This window comes from Rattus norvegicus, chromosome X (genome assembly GCF_021556685.1).
Source record: "Rattus norvegicus strain SHRSP/BbbUtx chromosome X, alternate assembly SHRSP_T2T, whole genome shotgun sequence".
Lineage (NCBI taxonomy): Eukaryota > Metazoa > Chordata > Mammalia > Rodentia > Muridae > Rattus > Rattus norvegicus.
This window is the reverse complement of record NC_141554.1, coordinates 101,116,172-101,141,050: the sequence shown is the minus strand read 5'-3', so window position 1 is coordinate 101,141,050 and position 24,879 is coordinate 101,116,172. Positions and strand designations below refer to the sequence as shown.

The window sequence follows — 24,879 nt, the reverse complement described above, 5'->3', positions numbered from 1 at the left end:
ACCCCACGAGCAAACTTGAGCCTCAGGACCACAGGTAAGACCAACTTTTCTGCTGCAAGAGACCTGCCTGGTGAACTCAGGACACACAGAGGCAAAATTCCTCTAGGATCGGGCACTTCCTGTGTTTATTGGGAGCCCCAAATCCACGGATCCAGGTCCCGCAGCAGCTCTCTGCTCCCAAACCACGTGGGAGAGAGACCTCACCCCCTGGTCAGGTGGGCACTCCTGAGGCTGCAGAGCGGAAGAGACCACCAACACTGCCCACCCCTGCTCACATCCCTGGCCCAAGAGGAAACTGTATACGGCCTCTGGGTTCCTGTGGGGGAAGGCCAAGGAGCGGCAGGACCCCTGCGCCTGAGACAACGCTGGAACCTGAAGGGACAGACCTGATAAACAGTTCTCTGCACCCAAATCCCGTGGGAGGGAGAGCTAAACCTACATAGAGGCAGACGCGCCTGGGAAACCAGAAGAGACTGCACTCTGCACACATCTCTGACGCCAGAGGAAAACACCAAACGCCATCTGGAACCCTGGTGAACAGAGGCTCACGGAAAGGGTAGTGCAGATCTTCCTGGTTGCTGCCGCCCTGGAGAGCTCATAAGCAACACCCCACGAGCAAACTTGAGCCTCAGGACCACAGGTAAGACCAACTTTTCTGCTGCAAGTGACCTGCCTGGTAAACACCAGACACAGGCCCACAGGAACAGCTGAAGGCCTGTAGATAGGAAAAAATACACGCCCGAAAGCAGAACACTCTGTCCACATAACTGGCTGAAAGAAAACAGGAAAAGAGGTCTACAGCACTCCTGACACACAGGCTTATAGGACAGCCTAGCCACTGTCAGAAATAGCAGAACAAAGTAACACTAGAGATAATGTGATGGCGAGAGGCAAGCACAGGAACCCAAGCAACAGAAACCAAGACTACATGGCATCATCGGAGCCCAATTCTCCCAACAAAGCAAACACGGAATATCCAAACACACCAGAAAAGCAAGATCTAGTTTCAAAATCATATTTGATCAGGATGCTGGAGGACTTCAAGAAAGACGTGAAGAACTCCCTTAGAGAACAAGTAGAAGCCTACAGAGAGGAATCACAAAAATCCCTGAAAGAATGCCAGGAAATCATAAATAAACAAGTAGAAGCCCATAGAGAGGAGTCACAAAAATCCCTGAAAGAATTCCAGGAAAACACAATCAAGCAGTTGAAGGAATTAAAAATGGAAATAGAAGCAATCAAGAAAGAACACATGGAAAAAACCCTGGATATAGAAAACCAAAAGAAGAGACAAGTCGCTGTAGATACGAGCTTCACCAACAGAATACAAGAGATGGGAGAGAGAATCTCAGGAGCAGAAGATTCCATAGAAATCATTGACTCAACTGTCAAAGATAATGTAAAGCAGAAAAAGCTACTGGTCCAAGACATACAGGAAATCCAGGACTGAATGAGAAGATCAAACCTAAGGAAAATAGGTATAGAGGAGAGTGAAGACTCCCAGCTCAAAGGACCAGTAAATATCTTCAATGAAATCATAGAAGAAAACTTCCCTAACCTAAAAAAAAAGAGATACCCATAGGCATACAAGAAGCCTACAGAACTCCAAATAGATTGGACCAGAAAAGAAACACCTCCCGTCACATAATAGTCAAAACACCAAATGCACAAAATAAAGAAAGAATATTAAAAGCAGTAAGGGAAAAAGGTCAAGTAACATATAAAGACAGACCTATCAGAATCACACCAGACTTTTCGCCATAAACTATGAAAGCCAGAAGATCCTGGACAGATGTCATACAGACCCTAAGGAACACAAATGCCAGCCCAGGTTACTGTATCCTGCAAAACTCTCAATTAACATAGATGGAGAAACCAAGATATTCCATGACAAAACCAAATTTACACAATATCTTTCTACAAATCCAGCACTACAAAGGATAATAAATGGTAAAGCCCAACATAAGGAGGCAAGCTATACTCCAGAAGAAGCAAGAAACTAATCGTCATGGCAACAAAACAAAGAGAAGAAAAGCACACAAACATAACCTCACATCCAAATATGAATATAATGGGAAGCAATAATCACTATTCCTTAATATCTCTCAACATCAATGGCCTCAACTCCCCAATAAAAAGACATAGATTAACAAATTGGATACACAACGAGGACCCTGCATTCTGCTGCCTACAGGAAACACACCTCAGAGACAAAGACAGACACTACCTCAGAGTGAAAGGGTGGAAAACAACTTTCCAAGCAAATGGTCGGAAGAAGCAAGCTGGAGTAGCCATTCTAATATCAAATAAAATCAATTTTCAACTAAAATTCATCAAAAAAGATAAGGAAGGACACTTCATATTCATCAAAGGAAAAATCCACCAAGATGAACTCTCAATCCTAAATATCTATGCCCCAAATACAAGGGCACCTACATACGTAAAAGAAACCTTACTAAAGCTCAAAACACACATTGCACCTCACACAATAATAGTAGGAGACTTCAACACCCCACTCTCATCAATGGACAGATCATGGAAACAGAAATTAAACAGAGACGTAGACAGACTATGAGAAATCATGAGCCAAATGGACTTAACAGATATTTATAGAACATTCTATCCTAAAGCAAAAGGATATACCTTCTTCTCAGCTCCTCATGGTACTTTCTCCAAAATTGACCATATAATTGGTCAAAAAACGGGCCTCAACAGGTACAGAGAGATAGAAATAATCCCATGCGTGCTATCGGACCACCACTGCCTAAAACTGGTCTTCAATAACAATAAGGGGAGAATGCCCACATATACGTGGAAATTGAACAATGTTCTACTCAATGATAACCTGGTCAAGGAAGAAATAAAGAAAGAAATTAAAGACTTTTTAGAATTTAATGAAAATGAAGGTACAACATACCCAAACTTTTGGGACACAATGAAAGCTGTGCTAAGAGGAAAACTCATAGCGCTGAGTGCCTGCAGAAAGAAACAGGAAAGAGCATATGTCAGCAGCTTGACAGCACACCTAAAAGCTCTAGAACAAAAAGAATCAAATACATCCAGGAGGAGTAGAAGGGTGGAAATAATCAAACTCAGAGCTGAAATCAACCAAGTAGAAACAAAAAGGACCATAGAAAGAATGAACAGAACGGAAAGTTGGTTTTTTGAGAAAATCAACAAGATAGATGAACCCTTAGCCAGACTAATGAGAGGACACAGAGAGTGTATCCAAATTAACAAAATCAGAAATGAAAAGGGAGACATAACTACAGATTCAGAGGAAATTCAAAAAGTCATCAGATCTTACTATGAAAGCCTATATTCAACAAAACTTGAAAATCTGAGGGAATGGACAATTTCCTAGACAGATACCAGGTACCAAAGTTAAACCAGGAACAGATAAACCAGTTAAACATCCCCATAACTCTTAAGGAAATAGAAGCAGTCATTAAAGGTCTCCCAACCAAACAGAGCCCAGGTCCAGACGGGTTTAGTGCAGAATTCTATCAGACCTTCATAGAAGACCTGATACCAATATTATCCAAACTGTTCCACAAAATTTAAACAGATGGAGCACTACCGAATTCTTTCTATGAAGCCACAATTACTCTTATACATAAACCACACAAAGACACAACAAAGAAAGAGAACTTCAGATCAATTTCCCTTATGAATATTGACGCAAAAATACTCAATAAAATTCTGGAAACTGAATCCAAGAGCACATCAAAACAATCATCCACCATGATCAAGTAGGCTTCATCCCAGGCATGCAGGGATGATTTAATATACGGAAAACCATCAACATGATCCATTATATAAACAAACTGAAAGAACAAAACCACATGATCATTTCATTAGATGCTGAGAAAGCATTTGACAAAATTCAACACCCCTTCATGATAAAAGTCCTGGAAAGAATAGGAATTCAAGGCCCATACCTAAACATAGTAAAAGCCATATACAGCAAACCAGTTGCTAACATTAAACTAAATGGAGAGAACTTGAAGCAATTCCACTAAAATCACGGACTAGACAAGGCTGCCCACTCTCTCCCTACTTATTCAATATAGTTCTTGAAGTTCTAGCCAGAGCAATCAGACAACAAAAGGAGGTCAAGGGGGTACAGATTGGAAAAGAAGAAGTCAAAATATCACTATTTGCAGATGATATGATAGTATATTTAAGTGATCCCAAAAGTTCCACCAGAGAACTACTAAAGCTGATAAACAACTTCAGGAAAGTGGCTGGGTATAAAATTAACTCAAATAAATCAGTAGCCTTCCTCTACACAAAAGAGAAACAACCCGAGAAAGAAATTAGGGAAACGACACCCTTCATAATAGACCCAAATAATATAAAGTACCTCGGTGTGACTTTAACCAAGCAAGTAAAAGATCTGTACAATAAGAACTTCAAGACACTGAGGAAAGAAATTGAAGAAGACCTCAGAAGATGGAAAGATCGCCCATGCTCATGGATTGGCAGGATTAATATAGTAAAAATGGCCATCTTACCAAAAGCGATCTACAGATTCAATGCAATCCCCATCAAAATACCAATCCAATTCTTCAAAGTGTTAGACAGAACAATTTGCAAATTCATCTGGAATAACAAAAAACCCAGGATAGCTAAAACTATCCTCAACAATAAAAGGACTTCAGGGGGAATCACTATCCCTGAACTCAAGCAGTATTACAGAGCAATAGTGATGAACACTGCATGGTATTGGTACAGAGACAGACAGATAGACCAATGGAATAGAATTGAAGACCCAGAAATGAACCCACACACCTATGGTAACTTGATTTTTGACAAAGGAGTCAAAACCATCCAATGGAAAAAAGATAGCATTTTCAGCAAATCGTGCTGGTTCAACTCAGGTCAATATGTAGAAGAATGCAGATCGATCCATGCTTATCACCCTGTACAAAGCTTAAGTCCAAGTGGATCAAGGACGTCCACATCAAACCAGACACACTCAAACTAATAGAAGAAAAACTAGGGAAGCATCTGGATAACATGGGCACTGGAAAAAAACTTCCTGAACAAAACACCAATGGCTCATGCTCGAAGATCAAGAATCGACAAATGGGATCTCATAAAACTGCAAAGCTTCTGTAAGGCAAAGGACACTGTGGTTAGGACAAAACGGCAACCAACAGATTGGGAAAAGATCTTTACCAATCCTACAACAGATAGAGGCCTTATATCCAATATATACAAGGAACTCAAGAAGTTAGACCGCAGGGACACAAATAACCCTATTAAAAACGGGGTTCAGAGCTAAACAAAGAATTCACAGCTGAGGAATTCTGAATGCTGAGAAGCACCTAAAGAAATGTTCAACATCTTTAGTCATAAGGGGAATGCAAATCAAAACAACCCTGAGATTTCACCTCACACCAGTGAGAATGGCTAAGATCAAAAACTCAGGTCACAGTAGATGCTGGCGAAATGTGGAGAAAGAGGAACACTCCTCCATTGTTGGTGGGATTACAGACTGGTACAACCATTCTGGAAATCAGTGTGGAGATTCCTCAGAAAATTGGACATTGAACTATTCGTGGACCCAGCTATACCTCTCTTGTGCTTATACCCAAAAGATGCCCCAACATATAACAAAGACACATGCTCCACTATGCTAATAACAGCCTTATTTATAATAGCCAGAAGCTGGAAAGAACCCAGATGCCCTTCAACAGAGCAATGGATACAGAAAATGTGGTACATCTTCACAATGGAATATTACTCAGCTATCAAAATCAACGACTTTATGAAATTCATAGGCAAATGGATGGAACTGGAAAATATCATCCTGAGTGAGCTAACCCAATCACAGAAAAACACACATGGTATGCACTCATTGATAAGTGGCTATTAGCCCAAATGCTTGCATTACCCTAGATGCACAGAACACATGAAACTCAAGACGGATGATCAAAATGCGAATGCTTCACTCCTTCTTTAAAAGGGGAACAAGAATACCCTTGGCAGGGAATAGAGAGGCAAAGATTAAAACAGACACCGAAGGAACACCCATTCAGAGCCTGCCCCACATGTGGCCCATACATATACAGCCACCCAATTAGACAAGATGGATGAAGCAAAGATGTGCAGGCCGACAGGAGCCGGATGTAGATCTCTCCTGAGAGACACAGCCAGAATACAGCAAATACAGAGGCGAATGCCAGCAGCAAACCACTGAACTGAGAACAGGACCCCCGTTGAAGGAATCAGAGAAAGAACTGGAAGAGCTTGAAGGGGCTCAAGATCCCTTATGAACAACAATGCCAAGCAACCAGGGCTTCCAGGGACTAAGTCACTACCTAAAGACTATACATGGACTGACCCTGGACTCTGACCTCATAGGTAGCAATGAATATCCTAGGAAGATCACTAGTGGAAGGGGAAGCCCTGGGTCCTGCTAAGACTGAACCCCCAGTGAATGTGATTGTTGGAGGGAGGGCGGCAATGGGGGGAGGGTGGGGAGGGGAACACCCATAAAGAAGGGAAGGGGGAGGGATTAGGGGGATGTTTGCCCGGAAACCGGGAAAGGGAATAACATTCGAAACGTAAATAGGAAATAATCAAGTTAATAAAAATAAATAAGTAAATAAAAAAAACCTATGCATGCCTGCATATATAATGTCATGTATTATATGTTTTATATGGATTATATAGAATACCTGCATTATGTATGATATATAATGTACATATGTCATATATAATGCATGTATTATATAATGTGTCAAAACATGTATAATATATATGTTACATACATATCATTATATGATGTATAAATAAAATCTTTTTTCTCCAGAAAAACCATTCTGGGAAAAGTGTGAAAAAAAATAGAAAAAAAAAGAGGGCCTTCCTTTAAATGGCTGAGCTTGGCTGCCATTGGTCAGCTCAGGGATGACGTCACAATTGCCTTCTTTGACCCAACAATGCCCACCAGCACTTAAAAGGCTGGGCCCTGGCTGAGGCACACACAGAGTGATCATTTCACCACATGGAGGGCACTATCTAGTTTGCTCATGCTTTTAAAAGACCAATCGCTGCTATCCACTCAGCAGGATCAGAATTTGTGCTTTTATAAACATGGGAAAAGAAAGCAAACTAAGAGCAAAGGTGAACGTCTCTCCTTACGTCCATTTTATGATCGACTTCAAAAATCAAATGAAGGAGCAACAGCCAAACACCTATTATGACTTTACCGAATTTTCTAGAAAGTGTTCTGAAAAGTGGAGGACCATCTCGAAGAAGGAAAAGAAGAAGTATGAAGCCCTAGCCAAGCGCGACAAAGTTCGGTACCAACATGAAATGAGAAACTACACCGGACCAAGAAGGCAGAGAAGAAGGAGGGATGCGAATGTACCGCGGAAGCCCCCATCCTCATTCCTGCTCTTCTCCATGGATCACTTTGACCAGATAAAAGAAAAACACCCAAACTGGGCTGTGGCGCAGGTGGCCAAGGCTGCCAGAAGGATGTGGTCCAGGTCTGCGGAAGTGGACAAAATCCCCTATGAGGAGAAGGCTGCTATTCTGTGGGCAAAGTACCTTGAAGAGCGGGAGGCCTACTACCACCAATGCCAGCGTGGGAAGTAAAACTTCTAGGGATGGGGCAAACCCAATCTAAAACAATAAACCTCATTCAACTGGAAAAAAAAGAGTAAAGTGCACTATTGATAATGAGGAGTGCCATATGACAAACATAAATTGTGAACCTACTCAGGATAAGAAAGAAAGGAATCCAACCAGGTAAAGGACTATAGATTGAACCTAACCAATCTGTTCTGTTCCTTCCATCAGTTTATATATAAAATTCTCTGTGCAATGGAGCTTGTATTCTACTTTTTCTCATTTGTGACAGTTTTAATTTATATAGCTTGAACATAATATTATTATAAGAAGTGTAAGGTAGCTTTGAAACTCAAATAATATTTCCCCCAGTAGCCACTCAGAACTGTAATCACCGTTTATGTACCAATTACAAACAAACTCAGAAAGACAAGAGAATAAAGAAAACATGAAACCAAGATTATTAAAAAAAATGTTGTTTTCCCTTAGAGTATAATTAAGCCAATTGCTTAAATTACAAGAAAATAAACACCTAAATCAACTCAAACATAGTGATCGTATAAAAATAATCAAATATTTATAAAACAAATATTCCCCAAATTTAGTTGTTATATCTACTATGAACAGATAAATCTTCAAGTATTTAAAGTTCTAGTTGATACAAAGGAGTAATAATTTGAACAGAGAGAGAGAGAGAGAGAGAGAGAGAGAGAGAGAGAGAGAGAGAGAGAGAGAGAGTTAGTTAAAACAAAAATTATTAGAGCTGACCAGGAAAGATTGTCGAGGTGTGGGAGAGGTTGAGTTAACAGAAAGGTATTATTTACCAAGTTTATAGTTGGCATTATATAGTGCCTAAAACGATACATCTTGGCTAAATCTTCATATGTTCACACATGTCTTTAAATTTTTGTTTCCATCCAATCTTCTCTTTCACTTAATTAGAGATTTATCTGTTAGCTACGTACTACTTTAATACACTTGAATAGGTATGTCTGTGATATTGTTGCTTAGCCATTTAAGGAATACTGTTTGACATATGTTATCAAATGGTTAATTTGTTAAGCAAGGATATGTTTAGTATTTCCAAATATATGTAAAATATCAGAATTTATCATCAAAATTTAAATATGTCAAAATAGGACAGTCAACAACAGTAGACATCTTCTTACATGACATGAATTGGAAAAGACAGTTTTCTTTTCCTATTTCATTTATTTATTTGATTGTTTGTTTGTTTAATAGTTCACTCCATTCTAATTTATGCTCATCACCCAAAAGAAAAAAAATCACCAAACATTCAATTTAGAAAAAAAGTCTGGTGATTACTTACTTTGATTACAAATTCTTTCGTAGAAAAGCAAATAAGTGATTCATGTAACATATTTTTAGAGCTTTCTCAGAAGAAAAAAATAAACAAGTTTCTCGCATCTACCTAAAAAAAAAACATGCATGGGAATCTCAATGGAGTAGTTTTAACAACAAAATAGACAATGACTTCAACTACAGTTTAGTCGTCTCTGAATATTGCATAACTTGCTCGTTTTGAAATTTCTTCTATAAGTATTTCTTAATGATAAACCAAGAAGTATTAGTAAAGCAGATATGTACCTGTCTGACAGGCTGATTCAACCCTGTAGTTATTAACTGTGTAATTTCTGGAAAATCACTTGACTGTCCTTATCTATAAACCAAGATCAAAAAACATAATGTGTTTGCTTATGAAGGTCTTTAAATGCCACCAGGCCATTAGGAACTATTTCAATGATTATTGTTACCATTCTTACTACAACAGTTAAAAATATAAAATCAAAAGGGAGTGTATGTCATTCCTTGGGGAAAGTCCATTTTTCCTGTTCTTAGCATGCTATCTATTTCATGATATAGCACGATCATTGGTATTCTCATTGTTCAGGTATGTTTAAGTAGCCATGTTGATAATCCTACACATAGAGGTAATGTTATATGGACTGGGAAGATTGTATTTATGTATTTAAAAATATATATATGTATACATATGTATTTTTACATGTACACACACATACACACAGAGACATATGTGTGTGTGCATATGCATGGGTGACAATTAAAAGTCAGCTATGAATATGAGAGCAAGAGGGTGCATATTAAGGGCTGGAAGGAGCAAAGGAAATGATGTAACCATATTACAATAAAAATATTATAACATTTAAAAATCAAGCACATGGGTAAACCATGTTTCCTAAAAGCAATTAACAGTACCTTGTCTCTATACACACAAATGTAATTTTCTACCGTGTCATCAAAATATAAAGTTGTAATAGTTAACTCTCTCTTATGTAGATCTTTCAAGGTTCTCATCATTATCTTTGGGATATAGTTAAAATGTAAGAATATATATATATATATATATATATATATATATATACATATACATATATATATGCTGCATATTAACATAAGGGCCCATACTTAGAAGCACTTCCTGATTGATGTAGCATTTTTTTTTGTTTTGTTTTATCTTGCCTGCTACCCTTTGAGATATGGTCTTTCTATTTTTATTTCATTGAATATATGATTCTTGTGCCTTATTCTTCCAAGTGCTGGGTTTACAGGTTATATACCACCATCACTGTCTTGAAATTGCTAAGGACCTTTTAACAAGAACCACACATATATTGGCACCACAAATTTTGTAGCTAAACTGGATGCAAGCCCTTGATAAAAAAATTCAACGTTCTTTAGCATATGGTTCTTCCTCACCTACCTAACATCTCTGCAATTTCTGAGCCTCTTCTAAGGCTCTATCAAGCTAAAGTAAGAGCTACTTACATGTGATTATTCTATACTTGCTCATTTTCCTTGACCATGGTTCATATGATATGGTAACTGTGGTGGTTTGAATATGCTTGGACTGGGAAATGGAACTATTAGGAGGTGTGGCCCTGTTAGAGTAGGGGTGGCCTTGTTGGAGGCAGTGTGTTACTGTGGGGGTGGGATTTGAGAGCTTCCTCCTAGCTCCTGAGGATGCCTGCCAGTCTTCTCCAGATTGCCTTCACATCAAGATCCAGACCTTTTAGCTGCTTTTTGAGTGCTATGTCTGTCTGAAAGATGCCATGCTTCCTGCCATTATGACAAGGACTAAACCACTGATCCTGTAAGACAGCCCAATTAAATGTTTGCCTTTATAAGAGTTTGTTTGGTCATGGTGTTTCTTCATAGCAGTGGAAACCCTAACTAACGCAAGAACATAAAAACTACTAAGATGCAGCAGCTCTCTGCTCCCAAACCCCGTGGGAGAGAGACCTCACCGCCTGGTCAGGTGGGCACTCGTAAGGCTGCAGAACGGAAGAGACCACCAACACTGCCCACCCCTGCTCACATCCCTGGCCCAAGAGGAAACTGTATACGGCCTCTGGGTTCCCGTAGAGGAGGGCCCAGGAGCAGCAGGTCTGCTGCATCTGAGACACCACTGGAACCTGAAGGGACCGACCAGATAAACAGTTCTCTGCACCCAAATCCCATGGGAGAGAGAGCTAAACCTTCAGAGAGGCAGACACGCCTGTGAAACCAGAAAAGACTGCACTATGCACACATCTCTGACGCCAGAGCAAAAAACCAAACGCCATCTGGAACCCTGGTGCACGGAAGCTCCCGGAAAGGGAAATGCAGACCTTCCTGATTGCTGCCGCCGTGGAGAGCTCATAAGCAACACCCCACGAGCAAACTTGAGCCTCAAAACCACAGGTAAGACAAACTTTTCTCCTGCAAGTGACCTGCCTGCTAAACACCAGACACAGGCCCACAGGAACAGCTGAAGACCTGTAGATAGGAAAAACAACATGCCCGAAAGCAGAACACTCAGTCCCCATAACTGGCTGAAAGAAAACAGGAAAAGAGGTCTATAGCACTCCTGAAACACAGGCTTATAGGACAGTCTAGCCACTGTCAGAAATAGCAGAACAAAGTAACACTAGAGATAATCTGATGGCAAGAGGCAAGCGCAGGAACCCAAGCAACAGAAACCAAGATTACATGGCATCATTGGAGCCCAATTCTCCCACCAAAGCAAACACGGAATATCCAAACACACCAGAAAAGCAAGATCTAGTTTCAAAATCATATTTGATCATGATGTGGGAGGACTTCAAGAAAGACGTGAAGAACTCCCTTAGAGAAACACAGGAAAACATTAATAAACAAGTAGAAGCCTACAGAGAGGAATCACAAAAATCCCTGAAAGAATTCCAGGAAAACATACATAAACAAGTAGAAGCACATAGAGAGGAGCCACAAAAATCCCTGAAAGAATTCCAGGAAAACACAATCAAGCAGTTGAAGGAATTAAAAATGGAAATAGAAGCAATCAAGAAAGAACACATGGAAACAACCCTGGATATAGAAAACCAAAAGAAGAGACAAGTCGCTGTAGATACGAGCTTCACCAACAGAATACAAGAGATGGGAGAGAGAATCTCAAGAGCAGAAGATTCCATAGAAATCATTGACTCAACTGTCAAAGATAATGTAAAGCAGAAAAGGCTCCTGGTCCAAAACATACAGGAAATCGAGGACTCAATGAGAAGATCAAACATAAGGATAATAGGTATAGAAGAGAGTGAAGACTCCCAGCTCAAAGGACCAGTAAATATCTTCAACAAAATCATAGAAGAAAACTTCCCTAACCTAAAAAAAAAAAGAGATACCCATAGGCATACAAGAAGCCTACAGAACTCCAAATAGATTGGACCAGAAAAGAAACACCTCCCGTCACATAATAGTCAAAACACCAAATGCACAAAATAAAGAAAGAATATTAAAAGCAGTAAGGGAAAAAGGTCAAGTAACATATAAAGGCAGACCTATTAGAATCACAACAGACTTTTCGCCAGAAACTAAGAAAGCCAGAAGATGCTGGACAGATGTCATACAGACCCTAAGGAACACAAATGCCATCCCAGGTTACTGTATCCTGCAAAACTCTCAATTAACATAGATGGAGAAACCAAAGTATTCCATGACAAAACCAAATTTACACAATATCTTTCTACAAATCCAGCACTACAAAGGATAATAAATGGTAAAGCCCAACATAAGGAGGCAAGCTATACCCCAGTAGAAGCAAGAAACTAATCGTCATGGCAACAAAACAAAGAGAAGAAAAGCACACAAACATAACCTCACATCCAAATATGAATATAACAGGAAGCAATAATCACTATTCCTTAATATCTCTCAACATCAATGGCCTCAACTCCCCAATAAAAAGACATAGATTAACAAATTGGATACACAACGAGGACCCTGCATTCTGCTGCCTACAGGAAACACACCTCAGAGACAAAGACAGACACTACCTCAGAGTGAAAGGGTGGAAAACAACTTTCCAAGCAAATGGTCGGAAGAAGCAAGCTGGAGTAGCCATTCTAATATCAAATAAAATCAATTTTCAACTAAAATTCATCAAAAAAGATAAGGAAGGACACTTCATATTCATCAAAGGAAAAATCCACCAAGATGAACTCTCAATCCTAAATATCTATGCCCCAAATACAAGGGCACCTACATACGTAAAAGAAACCTTACTAAAGCTCAAAACACACATTGCACCTCACACAATAATATTTGGAGACTTCAACACCCCACTCTCATCAATGGACAGATCATGGAAACAGAAATTAAACAGAGACGTAGACAGACTATGAGAAATCATGAGCCAAATGGACTTAACAGATATTTATAGAACATTCTATCCTAAAGCAAAAGGATATACCTTCTTCTCAGCTCCTCGTGGTACTTTCTCCAAAATTGACCATATAATAGGTCAAAAAACGGGCCTCAACAGGTACAGAAAGATAGAAATAATCCCATGCGTGCTATCGGACCACCACTGCCTAAAACTGGTCTTCAATAACAATAAGGGGAGAATGCCCACATATACGTGGAAATTGAACAATGTTCTACTCAATGATAACCTGGTCAATGAAGAAATAAAGAAAGAAATTAAAGACTTTTTAGAATTTAATGAAAATGAAGGTACAACATACCACAAACTTTTGGGACACAATGAAAGCTGTGCTAGGAGGAAAACACATAGCGCTGAGTGCCTGCAGAAAGAAACAGGAAAGAGCATATGTCAGCTGCTTGACAGCACACCTAAAAGCTCTAGAACGAAAAGAAGCAAATACACCCAGGAGGAGTAGAAGGGTGGAAATAATCAAACTCAGAGCTGAAATCAACCAAGTAGAAACAAAAAGGACCATAGAAAGAATCAACAGAACCAAAAGTTGGTTCTTTGAGAAAATCAACAAGATAGATAAACTCTTAGCCAGACAAACGAGAGGACACAGAGAGTGTTTCCAAATTAACAAAATCAGAAATGAAAAGGGAGACATAACTACAGATTCAGAGGAAATTCAAAAAATCATCAGATCTTACTATAAAAGCCTATATTCAACAAAACTTGAAAATCTGCACGAAATGGCTAATTTCCTAGACAGATACCAGGTACTGAAGTTAAATCAGGAACAGATAAACCAGTGAAACAACCCCATAACTCCTAAGGAAATAGAAGCAGTCATTAAAGGTCTCCCAACCAAAAAGAGCCCAGGTCCAGATGGGTTTAGTGCAGAATTCTATCAGACCTTCATAGAAGACCTGATACCAGTATTATCCAAACTATTCCACAAAATTGAAACAGATGGAGCACTACCGAATTCCTTCTATGAAGCCACAATTACTCTTATACCTAAACCACACAAAGACCCAACAAAGAAAGAGAACTTCAGACCAATTTCCCTTATGAATATCGACGCAAAAATACTCAATAAAATTCTGGCAAACCGAATTCAAGAGCACATCAAAACAATCATCCACCATGATCAAGTAGGCTTCATCCCAGGCATGCAGGGATGGTTTAATATACGGAAAACCATCAACGTGATCCATTATATAAACAAACTGAAAGAACAAAACCACATGATCATTTCATTAGATGCTGAGAAAGCATTTGACAAAATTCAACACCCCTCATGATAAAAGTCCTGGAAAGAATAGGAATTCAAGGCCCATACCTAAACATAGTAAAAGCCATATACAGCAAACCAGTTGCTAACATTAAACTAAATGGAGAGAAACTTGAAGCAATCCCTCTAAAATCAGGGACTAGACAAGGCTGCCCACTCTCTCCCTACTTATTCAATATAGTTCTTGAAGTTCTAGCCAGAGCAATCAGACAACAAAAGGAGGTCAAGTGGATACAGATCGGAAAAGAAGAAGTCAAAATATCACTATTTGCAGATGATATGATAGTATATTTAAGTGATCTCAAAAGTTCCACCAGAGAACTACTAAAGCTGATAAACAACTTCAGCAAAGTGGCTGGGTATAAAATTAACTAAAATAAAGCAGTTGCCTTCCTCTATACAAAAGAGAAACAAGCCGAGAAAGAAATTAGGGAAACGACACCCTTCATAATAGACCCAAATAATATAAAGTACCTCGGTGTGACTTTAACAAAGCAAGTAAAAGATCTGTACAATAAGAACTTCAAGAGAGACACCGCCGGACCCTGAAGGAAACAGACCGGATAAACAGTTCTCTGCACCCAAATCCCGTGGGAGGGAGAGCTAAACCTTCAGAGAGGCAGACAGGCCTGGGAAACCAGAAGAGACTGCTCCCTGCACACACATCTCGGACGCCAGAGGAAAAAGCCAAAGACCATCTGGAACCCTGGTGCACTGAAGCTCCCGGAAGGGGCGGCACAGGTCTTCCTGGTTGCTGCCGCTGCAGAGAGCCCCTGGGCAGCACCCCACGAGCGAACTTGAGCCTCGGGACCACAGGTAAGACCAAATTTTCTGCTGCAAGAAAGCTGCCTGGTGAGCTTGGGACACACGGAAGCAGAATTTCTCTAGAACCGGGCACGTTCTGTGTTTACCGGAAGTCCCACACCCGCGGATCCCGGCCCGCAGCAGCTCTCTGCTCCCAGACCCGGTGAGAGAGAGACCCAACCGCCTGGTCAGGTGGGCACTCCTGAGGCTGTAGAGCGGAAGAGACCACCAACACTGCTCACCCCTGCCCACATCCCTGGCCCAAGAGGAAACTGTATAAGGCCTCTGGGCTCCCGTGGGGGAGGGCCCAGGAGCGGCAGGACCCCTGCCAGAGACACCGCCGGACCCTGAAGGAAACAGACCGGATAAACAGTTCTCTGCACCCAAATCCCGTGGGAGGGAGAGCTAAACCTTCAGAGAGGCAGACAGGCCTGGGAAACCAGAAGAGACTGCTCCCTGCACACACATCTCGGACGCCAGAGGAAAAAGCCAAAGACCATCTGGAACCCTGGTGCACTGAAGCTCCCGGAAGGGGCGGCACAGGTCTTCCTGGTTGCTGCCGCTGCAGAGAGCCCCTGGGCAGCACCCCACGAGCGAACTTGTGCCTCGGGACCACAGGTAAGACCAAATTTTCTGCTGCAAGAAAGCTGCCTGGTGAGCTTGGGACACACGGAAGCAGAATTTCTCTAGAACCGGGCACGTTCTGTGTTTACCGGAAGTCCCACACCCGCGGATCCCGGCCCGCAGCAGCTCTCTGCTCCCAGACCCGGTGAGAGAGAGACCCAACCGCCTGGTCAGGTGGGCACTCCTGAGGCTGCAGAGCGGAAGAGACCACCAACACTGCTCACCCCTGCCCACATCCCTGGCCCAAGAGGAAACTGTATAAGGCCTCTGGGCTCCCGTGGGGGAGGGCCCAGGAGCGGCAGGACCCCTGCCAGAGACACCGCCGGACCCTGAAGGAAACAGACCGGATAAACAGTTCTCTGCACCCAAATCCCGTGGGAGGGAGAGCTAAACCTTCAGAGAGGCAGACAAGCCTGGGAAACCAGAAGAGACTGCTCCCTGCACACACATCTCGGACGCCAGAGGAAAAAGCCAAAGACCATCTGGAACCCTGGTGCACTGAAGCTCCCGGAAGGGGCAGCACAGGTCTTCCTGGTTGCTGCCGCTGCAGAGAGCCCCTGGACAGCACCCCACGAGCAAACCTGAGCCTCGGGACCACAGGTAAGACCAAATTTTCTGCTGCAAGAAAGCTGCCTGGTGAACTCAAGACACAGGCCCACAGGAACAGCTGAAGACCTGTAGAGAGGAAAAACTACACGCCCGAAAGCAGAACACTCTGTCCCCATAACTGACTGAAAGAGAGGAAAACAGGTCTACAGCACTCCTGACACACAGGCTTATAGGACAGTCTAGCCACTGTCAGAAATAGCAGAACAAAGTAACACTAGAGATAATCTGATGGCGAGAGGCAAGCGCAGGAACCCAAGCAACAGAAACCAAGACTACATGCCATCATCGGAGCCCAATTCTCCCACCAAAACAAACATGGAATATCCAAACACACCAGAAAAGCAAGATCTAGTTTCAAAATCATATTTGATCATGATGCTGGAGGACTTCAGGAAAGACCTGAACACACTTAGGGAAGCACAAGAAAACATTAATAAACAAGTAAAAGCCTACAGAGAGGAATCGCAAAAATCCCTGAAAGAATTCCAGGAAAACACAATCAAACAGTTGAAGGAATTAAAAATGGAAATAGAAGCAATCAAGAAAGAACACATGGAAACAACCCTGGATATAGAAAACCAAAAGAAGAGACAAGGAGCTGTAGATACAAGCTTCACCAACAGAATACAAGAGATGGAAGAGAGAATCTCAGGAGCAGAAGATTCCATAGAAATCATTGACTCAACTGTCAAAGATAATGTAAAGCGGAAAAAGCTACTGGTCCAAAACATACAGGAAATCCAGGACTCAATGAGAAGATCAAACCTAAGGATAATAGGTATAGAAGAGAGTGAAGACTCCCAGCTCAAAGGACCAGTAAATATCTTCAACAAAATCATAGAAGAAAACTTCCCTAACCTAAAAAAAGAGATACCCATAGACATACAGGAAGCCTACAGAACTCCAAATAGATTGGACCAGAAAAGAAACACCTCCCGTCACATAATAGTCAAAACACCAAATGCACAAAATAAAGAAAGAATATTAAAAGCAGTAAGGGAAAAAGGTCAAGTAACATATAAAGGGAGACCTATCAGAATCACACCAGACTTCTCGCCAGAAACTATGAAGGCCAGAAGATCCTGGACTGATGTTATACAGACCCTAAGAGAACACAAATGCCAGCCCAGATTACTGTATCCAGCAAAACTCTCAATTAACATTGATGGAGAAACCAAGATATTCCATGACAAAACCAAATTTACACAATATCTTTCTACAAATCCAGCACTACAAAGGATAATAAATGGTAAAGCCCAACATAAGGAGGCAAGCTATACCCTAGAAGAAGCAAGAAACTCATCGTCTTGGCAACAAAACAAAGAGAATGAAAGCACACAAACATAACCTCACATCAAATATGAATATAACGGGAAGCAATAATCACTATTCCTTAATATCTCTCAATATCAATGGCCTCAACTCCCCAATAAAAAGACATAGATTAACAAACTGGATACGCAACGAGGACCCTGCATTCTGCTGCCTACAGGAAACACACCTCAGAGACAAAGACAGACACTACCTCAGAGTGAAAGGCTGGAAAACAACTTTCCAAGCAAATGGTCAGAAGAAGCAAGCTGGAGTAGCCATTCTAATATCAAATAAAATCAATTTCCAACTAAAAGTCATCAAAAAAGATAAGGAAGGACACTTCATATTCATCAAAGGAAAAATCCACCAAGATGAACTCTCAATCCTAAATATCTATGCCCCAAATACAAGGGCACCTACATACGTAAAAGAAACCTTACTAAAGCTCAAAACACACATTGCACCTCACACAATAATAGTGGGAGATTTCAACACCCCACTCTCATCAATGGACAGATCATGGAAACAGAAATTAAACAGTGATGTAGACAGACTAAGAGAAGTCATGAGCCAAATGGACTTAACGGATATTTATAGAACATTCTATCCTAAAGCAAAAGGATATACCTTCTTCTCAGCTCCTCATGGTACTTTCTCCAAAATTGACCATATAATTGGTCAAAAAACGGGCCTCAACAGGTACAGAAAGATAGAAATAATCCCATGCGTGCTATCGGACCACCACGGCCTAAAACTGGTCTTCAATAACAATAAGGGAAGAATGCCCACATATACGTGGAAATTGAACAATGCTCTACTCAATGATAACCTGGTCAAGGAAGAAATAAAGAAAGAAATTAAAAACTTTTTAGAATTTAATGAAAATGAAGATACAACATACTCAAACTTATGGGACACAATGAAAGCTGTGCTAAGAGGAAAACTCATAGCGCTGAGTGCCTGCAGAAAGAAACAGGAAAGAGCATATGTCAGCAGCTTGACAGCACACCTAAAAGCTCTAGAACAAAAAGAAGCAAATACACCCAGGAGGAGCAGAAGGCAGGAAATAATCAAACTCAGAGCTGAAATCAACCAAGTAGAAACAAAAAGGACCATAGAAAGAATCAACAGAACCAAAAGTTGGTTCTTTGAGAAAATCAACAAGATAGATAAACCCTTAGCCAGACTAACGAGAGGACACAGAGAGTGTGTCCAAATTAACAAAATCAGAAATGAAAAGGGAGACATAACTACAGATTCGGAGGAAATTCAAAAAATCATCAGATCTTACTATAAAAACCTATATTCAACAAAATTTGAAAATCTTCAGGAAATGGACAATTTCCTAGACAGATACCAGGTATCGAAGTTAAATCAGGAACAGATAAACCAGTTAAACAACCCCATAACTCCTAAGGAAATAGAAGCAGTCATTAAAGGTCTCCCAACCAAAAAGAGCCCAGGTCCAGACGGGTTTAGTGCAGAATTCTATCAAACCTTCATAGAAGACCTTATACCAATATTATCCAAACTATTCCACAAAATTGAAACAGATGGAGCCCTACCGAATTCCTTCTACGAAGCCACAATTACTCTTATACCTAAACCACACAAAGACACAACAAAGAAAGAGAACTTCAGACCAATTTCCCTTATGAATATCGACGCAAAAATACTCAATAAAATTCTGGCAAACCGAATTCAAGAGCACATCAAAACAATCATCCACCATGATCAAGTAGGCTTCATCCCAGGCATGCAGGGATGGTTTAATATACGGAAAACCATCAACGTGATCCATTATATAAACAAACTGAAAGAACAGAACCACATGATCATTTCATTAGATGCTGAGAAAGCATTTGACAAAATTCAACACCCCTTCATGATAAAAGTCCTGGAAAGAATAGGAATTCAAGGCCCATACCTAAACATAGTAAAAGCCATATACAGCAAACCAGTTGCTAACATTAAACTAAATGGAGAGAAACTTGAAGCAATCCCACTAAAATCAGGGACTAGACAAGGCTGCCCACTCTCTCCCTACTTATTCAATATAGTTCTTGAAGTTCTAGCCAGAGCAATCAGACAACAAAAGGAGATCAAAGGGATACAGATCGGAAAAGAAGAGGTCAAAATATCACTATTTGCAGATGACATGATAGTATATTTAAGTGATCCCAAAAGTTCCACCAGAGAACTACTAAAGCTGATAAACAACTTCAGCAAAGTGGCTGGGTATAAAATTAACTCAAATAAATCAGTTGCCTTCCTCTATACAAAAGAGAAACAAGCCGAGAAAGAAATTAGGGAAACGACACCCTTCATAATAGACCCAAATAATATAAAGTACCTCGGTGTGACTTTAACCAAGCAAGTAAAAGATCTGTACAATAAGAACTTCAAGACACTGAGGAAAGAAATTGAAGAAGACCTCAGAAGATGGAAAGATCTCCCATGCTCATGGATTGGCAGGATTAATATGGTAAAAATGGCCATTTTACCAAAAGCAATCTACAGATTCAATGCAATCCCCATCAAAATACCAATCCAATTCTTCAAAGAGTTAGACAGAACAATTTGCAAATTCATCTGGAATAACAAAAAACCCAGGATAGCTAAAGCTATCCTCAACAATAAAAGGACTTCAGGGGGAATCACTATCCCTGAACTCAAGCAGTATTACAGAGCAATAGGGATAAAAACTGCATGGTATTGGTACAGAGACAGACAGATAGACCAATGGAATAGAATTGAAGACCCAGAAATGAACCCACACACCTATGGTCACTTGATTTTTGACAAAGGAGCCAAAACCATCCAATGGAAAAAAGATAGCATTTTCAGCAAATGGTGCTGGTTCAACTGGAGGGCAACATGTAGAAGAATGCAGATCGATCCATCCTTATCACCCTGTACAAAGCTTAAGTCCAAGTGGATCAAGGACCTCCACATCAAACCAGACACACTCAAACTAATAGAAGAAAAACTAGGGAAGCATCTGGAACACATGGGCACTGGAAAAAATTTCCTGAACAAAACACCAATGGCTTATGCTCTAAGATCAAGAATCGACAAATGGGATCTCATAAAACTGCAAAGCTTCTGTAAGGCAAAGGACACTGTGGTTAGGACAAAACGGCAACCAACAGATTGGGAAAAGATCTTTACCAATCCTACAACAGATAGAGGCCTTATTTCCAAAATATACAAAGAACTCAAGAAGTTAGACCGCAGGGAAACAAATAACCCTATTAAAAAATGGGGTTCAGAGCTAAACAAAGAATTCACAGCTGAGGAATGCCGAATGGCTGAGAAACACCTAAAGAAATGTTCAACATCTTTAGTCATAAGGGAAATGCAAATCAAAACAACCCTGAGATTTCACCTCACACCAGTGCGATTGGCTAAGATCAAAAACTCAGGTGACAGCAGATGCTGGCGAGGATGTGGAGAAAGAGGAACACTCCTCCATTGTTGGTGGGATTGCAGACTGGTAAAACCATTCTGGAAATCAGTCTGGAGGTTCCTCAGAAAATTGGACATTGAACTGCCTGAGGATCCAGCTATACCTCTCTTGGGCATATACCCAAAAGATGCCTCAACATATAAAAGAGACACGTGCTCCACTATGTTCATCGCAGCCTTATTTATAATAGCCAGAAAATGGAAAGAACCCAGATGCCCTTCAACAGAGGAATGGATACAGAAAATGTGGTACATCTACACAATGGAATATTACTCAGCTATCAAAAACAACGAGTTTATGAAATTCGTAGGCAAATGGTTGGAACTGGAAAATATAATCCTGAGTGAGCTAACCCAATCACAGAAAGACATACATGGTATGCACTCATTGATAAGTGGCTATTAGCCCAAATGCTTGAATTACCCTAGATCCCTAGAACAAACGAAACTCAAGACGGATGATCAAAATGTGAATGCTTCACTCCTTCTTTAAATGAGGAAAAAGAATACCCTTGGCAGGGAAGGGAGAGGCAAAGATTAAAACAGAGACTGAAGGAACACCCATTCAGAGCCTGCCCCACATGTGGCCCATACATATACAGCCACCCAATTAGACAAGATGGATGAAGCAAAGAAGTGCAGACCAACAGGAGCCGGATGTAGATCGCTCCTGAGAGACACAGCCAGAATACAGCAAATATAGAGGCGAATGCCAGCAGCAAACCACTGAACTGAGAATAGGTCCCCTATTGAAGGAATCAGAGAAAGAACTGGAAGAGCTTGAAGGGGCTCGAGACCCCAAAAGTACAACAATGCCAAGCAACCAGAGCTTCCAGGGACTAAGCCACTACCTAAAGACTATACATGGACTGACCCTGGACTCTGACCCCTTAGGTAGCAATGAATATCCTAGTAAGAGCACCAGTGGAAGGGGAAGCCCTGGGTCCTGCTAAGACTGAACCCCCAGTGAACTAGTCTATGGGGGGAGGGCGGCAATGGGGGGAGGGTTGGGAGGGGAACACCCATAAGGAAGGGGAGGGGGGAGGGGGATGTTTGCCCGGAAACCGGGAAAGGGAATAACACTCGAAATGTATATAAGAAATACTCAAGTTAATAAAAAAAAAAAAAAAAAAAAAAATGCAAAAAAAAAAAAAAAAAAAAAAAAGAACTTCAAGACTCTGAAGAAAGAAATTGAAGAAGACCTGAGAAGATGGAAAGATCTCCCATGCTCATGGATTGGCAGGATTAATATAGTAAAAATGGCCATTTTACCAAAAGCAATCTGCAGATTCAATGCAATCCCCATCAAAATACCAATCCAATTCTTCAAAGTGTTAGACAGAACAATTTGCAAATTCATCTCGAATAACAAAAAACCCAGGAGAGCTAAAACCATCCTCAACAATAAAAGGACTTCAGGGGGAATCACTATCCCTGAACTCAAACAGTATTACAGAGCAATAGTGATAAAAAATGTATGGTATTGGTACAGAGACAGACAGACCAATGGAACAGAATTGAAGACCCAGAAATGAACCCACACAACTATGGGCACTTGATTTTTGACAAAGGAGCCAAAACCATCAAATGGAAAAAAGATAGCATTTTCAGCAAATGGTGCTGGTTCAACTGGAGGTCAACATTTAGAAGAATGCAGATCGATCCCTGCTTATCACCCTGTACAAAGCTTAAGTCCAAGTAGATCAAGGACCTCCACATCAAACCAGATACACTCAAACTAATAGAAGAGAAACTAGGGAAGAGTCTGGAACACATGGGCACTGGAAAAAATTTCCTGAACAAAACACCAATGGCTTATGCTCTAAAATCAAGAATCGACAAATGGGATCTCATAAAACTGCAAAGCTTCTGTAAGGAAAGGACACTGTGGTTAGGACAAAATGGAAACCAAGAGAGTGGGAAAAGATCTTTACCAATCCTACAACAGATAGAGGCCTTATATCCAAAATATACAAAGAACTCAAGAAGTTAGACCGCAGGGAGACAAATAACCCTATTAAAAAATGGGGTTCAGAGCTAAACAAAGAATTCACAGCTGAGGAATGCCGAGTGGCTGAGAAACACCTAAAGAAATGTTCAACATCTTTAGTCATAACGGAAATGCAAACCAAAACAACCCTGAGATTTCACCTCACACCAGTGAAAATGGCTAAGATCAAAAACTCAGGGGACAGTAAATGCTGGCTAGGATGTGGAGAAAGAGGAACACTCCTCCATTGTTGCTGGGATTGCAGACTGGTACAACCATTCTGGAAATCAATCTGGAGGTTCCTCAGAAAATTGGACAGTGAACTGCCTGAGGATCCAGCTATACCTCTCTTGGGCATATACCCAAAAGATGCCCCAACATATAAAAAAGACACGTGCTCCACTATGTTCATAGCAGCCTTATTTATAATAGCCAGAAGCTGGAAAGAACCCAGATGCCCTTCAACAGAGGAATGGATACAGAAAATGTGGTACATCTACACAATGGAATATTACTCAGCTATCATAAACAATGCCTTTATGAAATTCATAGACAAATGGTTGGAACTGGAAAATATCATCCTGAGTGAGGTAACCCAATCACAGAAAAACACACATGGTATGCACTCATTGATAAGTGGCTAGTAACCCAAATGCTTGAATTACCCTAGATGCCTAGAACAAATGAAACTCAAGACAGATGGTCAAAATGTGAATGCTTCACTCCTTCTTTAAAAAGGGGATCAAGAATACCCTTGGCAGGGAATAGAGAGGCAAAGATTAAAACACACAGAAGGAACACCCATTCAGAGCCTGCCCCACATGTGGCCCATGCATATACAGCCATCCAATTAGACAAGATGGATGAAGCAAAGAAGTGCAGACCAACAGGAGCTGGATGTAGATCTCTCCTGAGAGACACAGCCAGAATACAGCAAATACAGAGGCGAATGCCAGCAGCAAACCACTGAACTGAGAATAGGACCCCTGTTGAAGGAATCAGAGAAAGAACTGGAAGAGCCTGAAGGGGCTCGAGACCCCATATGTACAACAATGCCAAGCAACCAGAGCTTCCTGGGTCTAAGCCACTACCTAAAGACTATACATGGACTGACCCTGGACTCTGACCTCATAGGTAGCAATGAATATCCTAGTAAGAGCATCAGTGCAAGGGGAAGCCCTGGGTCCTGCTAAGACTGAACCCCCAGTGAACTAGACTGTTGGGGGGAGGATGGCAATGGGGGGAGGATGGGGAGGGGAACACCCATAAAGAAGGGGAGGGGGAGGGATTAGGGGGATGTTTGCCCAGAAACCGGGAAGGGAATAACACTTGAAATGTATATAAGAAATACTCAAGTTAATAATAAAAAAAAATCCACAAAAAATCTACTATGATATTATAACCATGAATGTTATGTATATTTTATGTCATTAACAAATATATGCACTATAGATAAGACTTTCAAGCAAATAGGATTTGGTAAGA

General features: G+C 40.9%; 2 protein-coding genes across 5 annotated transcripts in view; one reads left to right on the top strand and one right to left on the bottom strand.

Moving 5' to 3' along the window:
• Diaph2 (diaphanous-related formin 2) overlaps window positions 1–24,879 on the bottom strand; it is an 839,122-nt gene that overhangs the window by 303,643 nt on the left and 510,600 nt on the right.
• LOC120099313 (high mobility group protein B4-like) lies at window positions 1,338–8,024 on the top strand. The gene has a single exon (XM_087600993.1). The coding sequence runs from the start codon at window positions 7,105–7,107 to the stop codon at window positions 7,609–7,611; it is 507 nt and encodes a 168-aa protein (XP_087457119.1). The 5' UTR covers window positions 1,338–7,104; the 3' UTR covers window positions 7,612–8,024.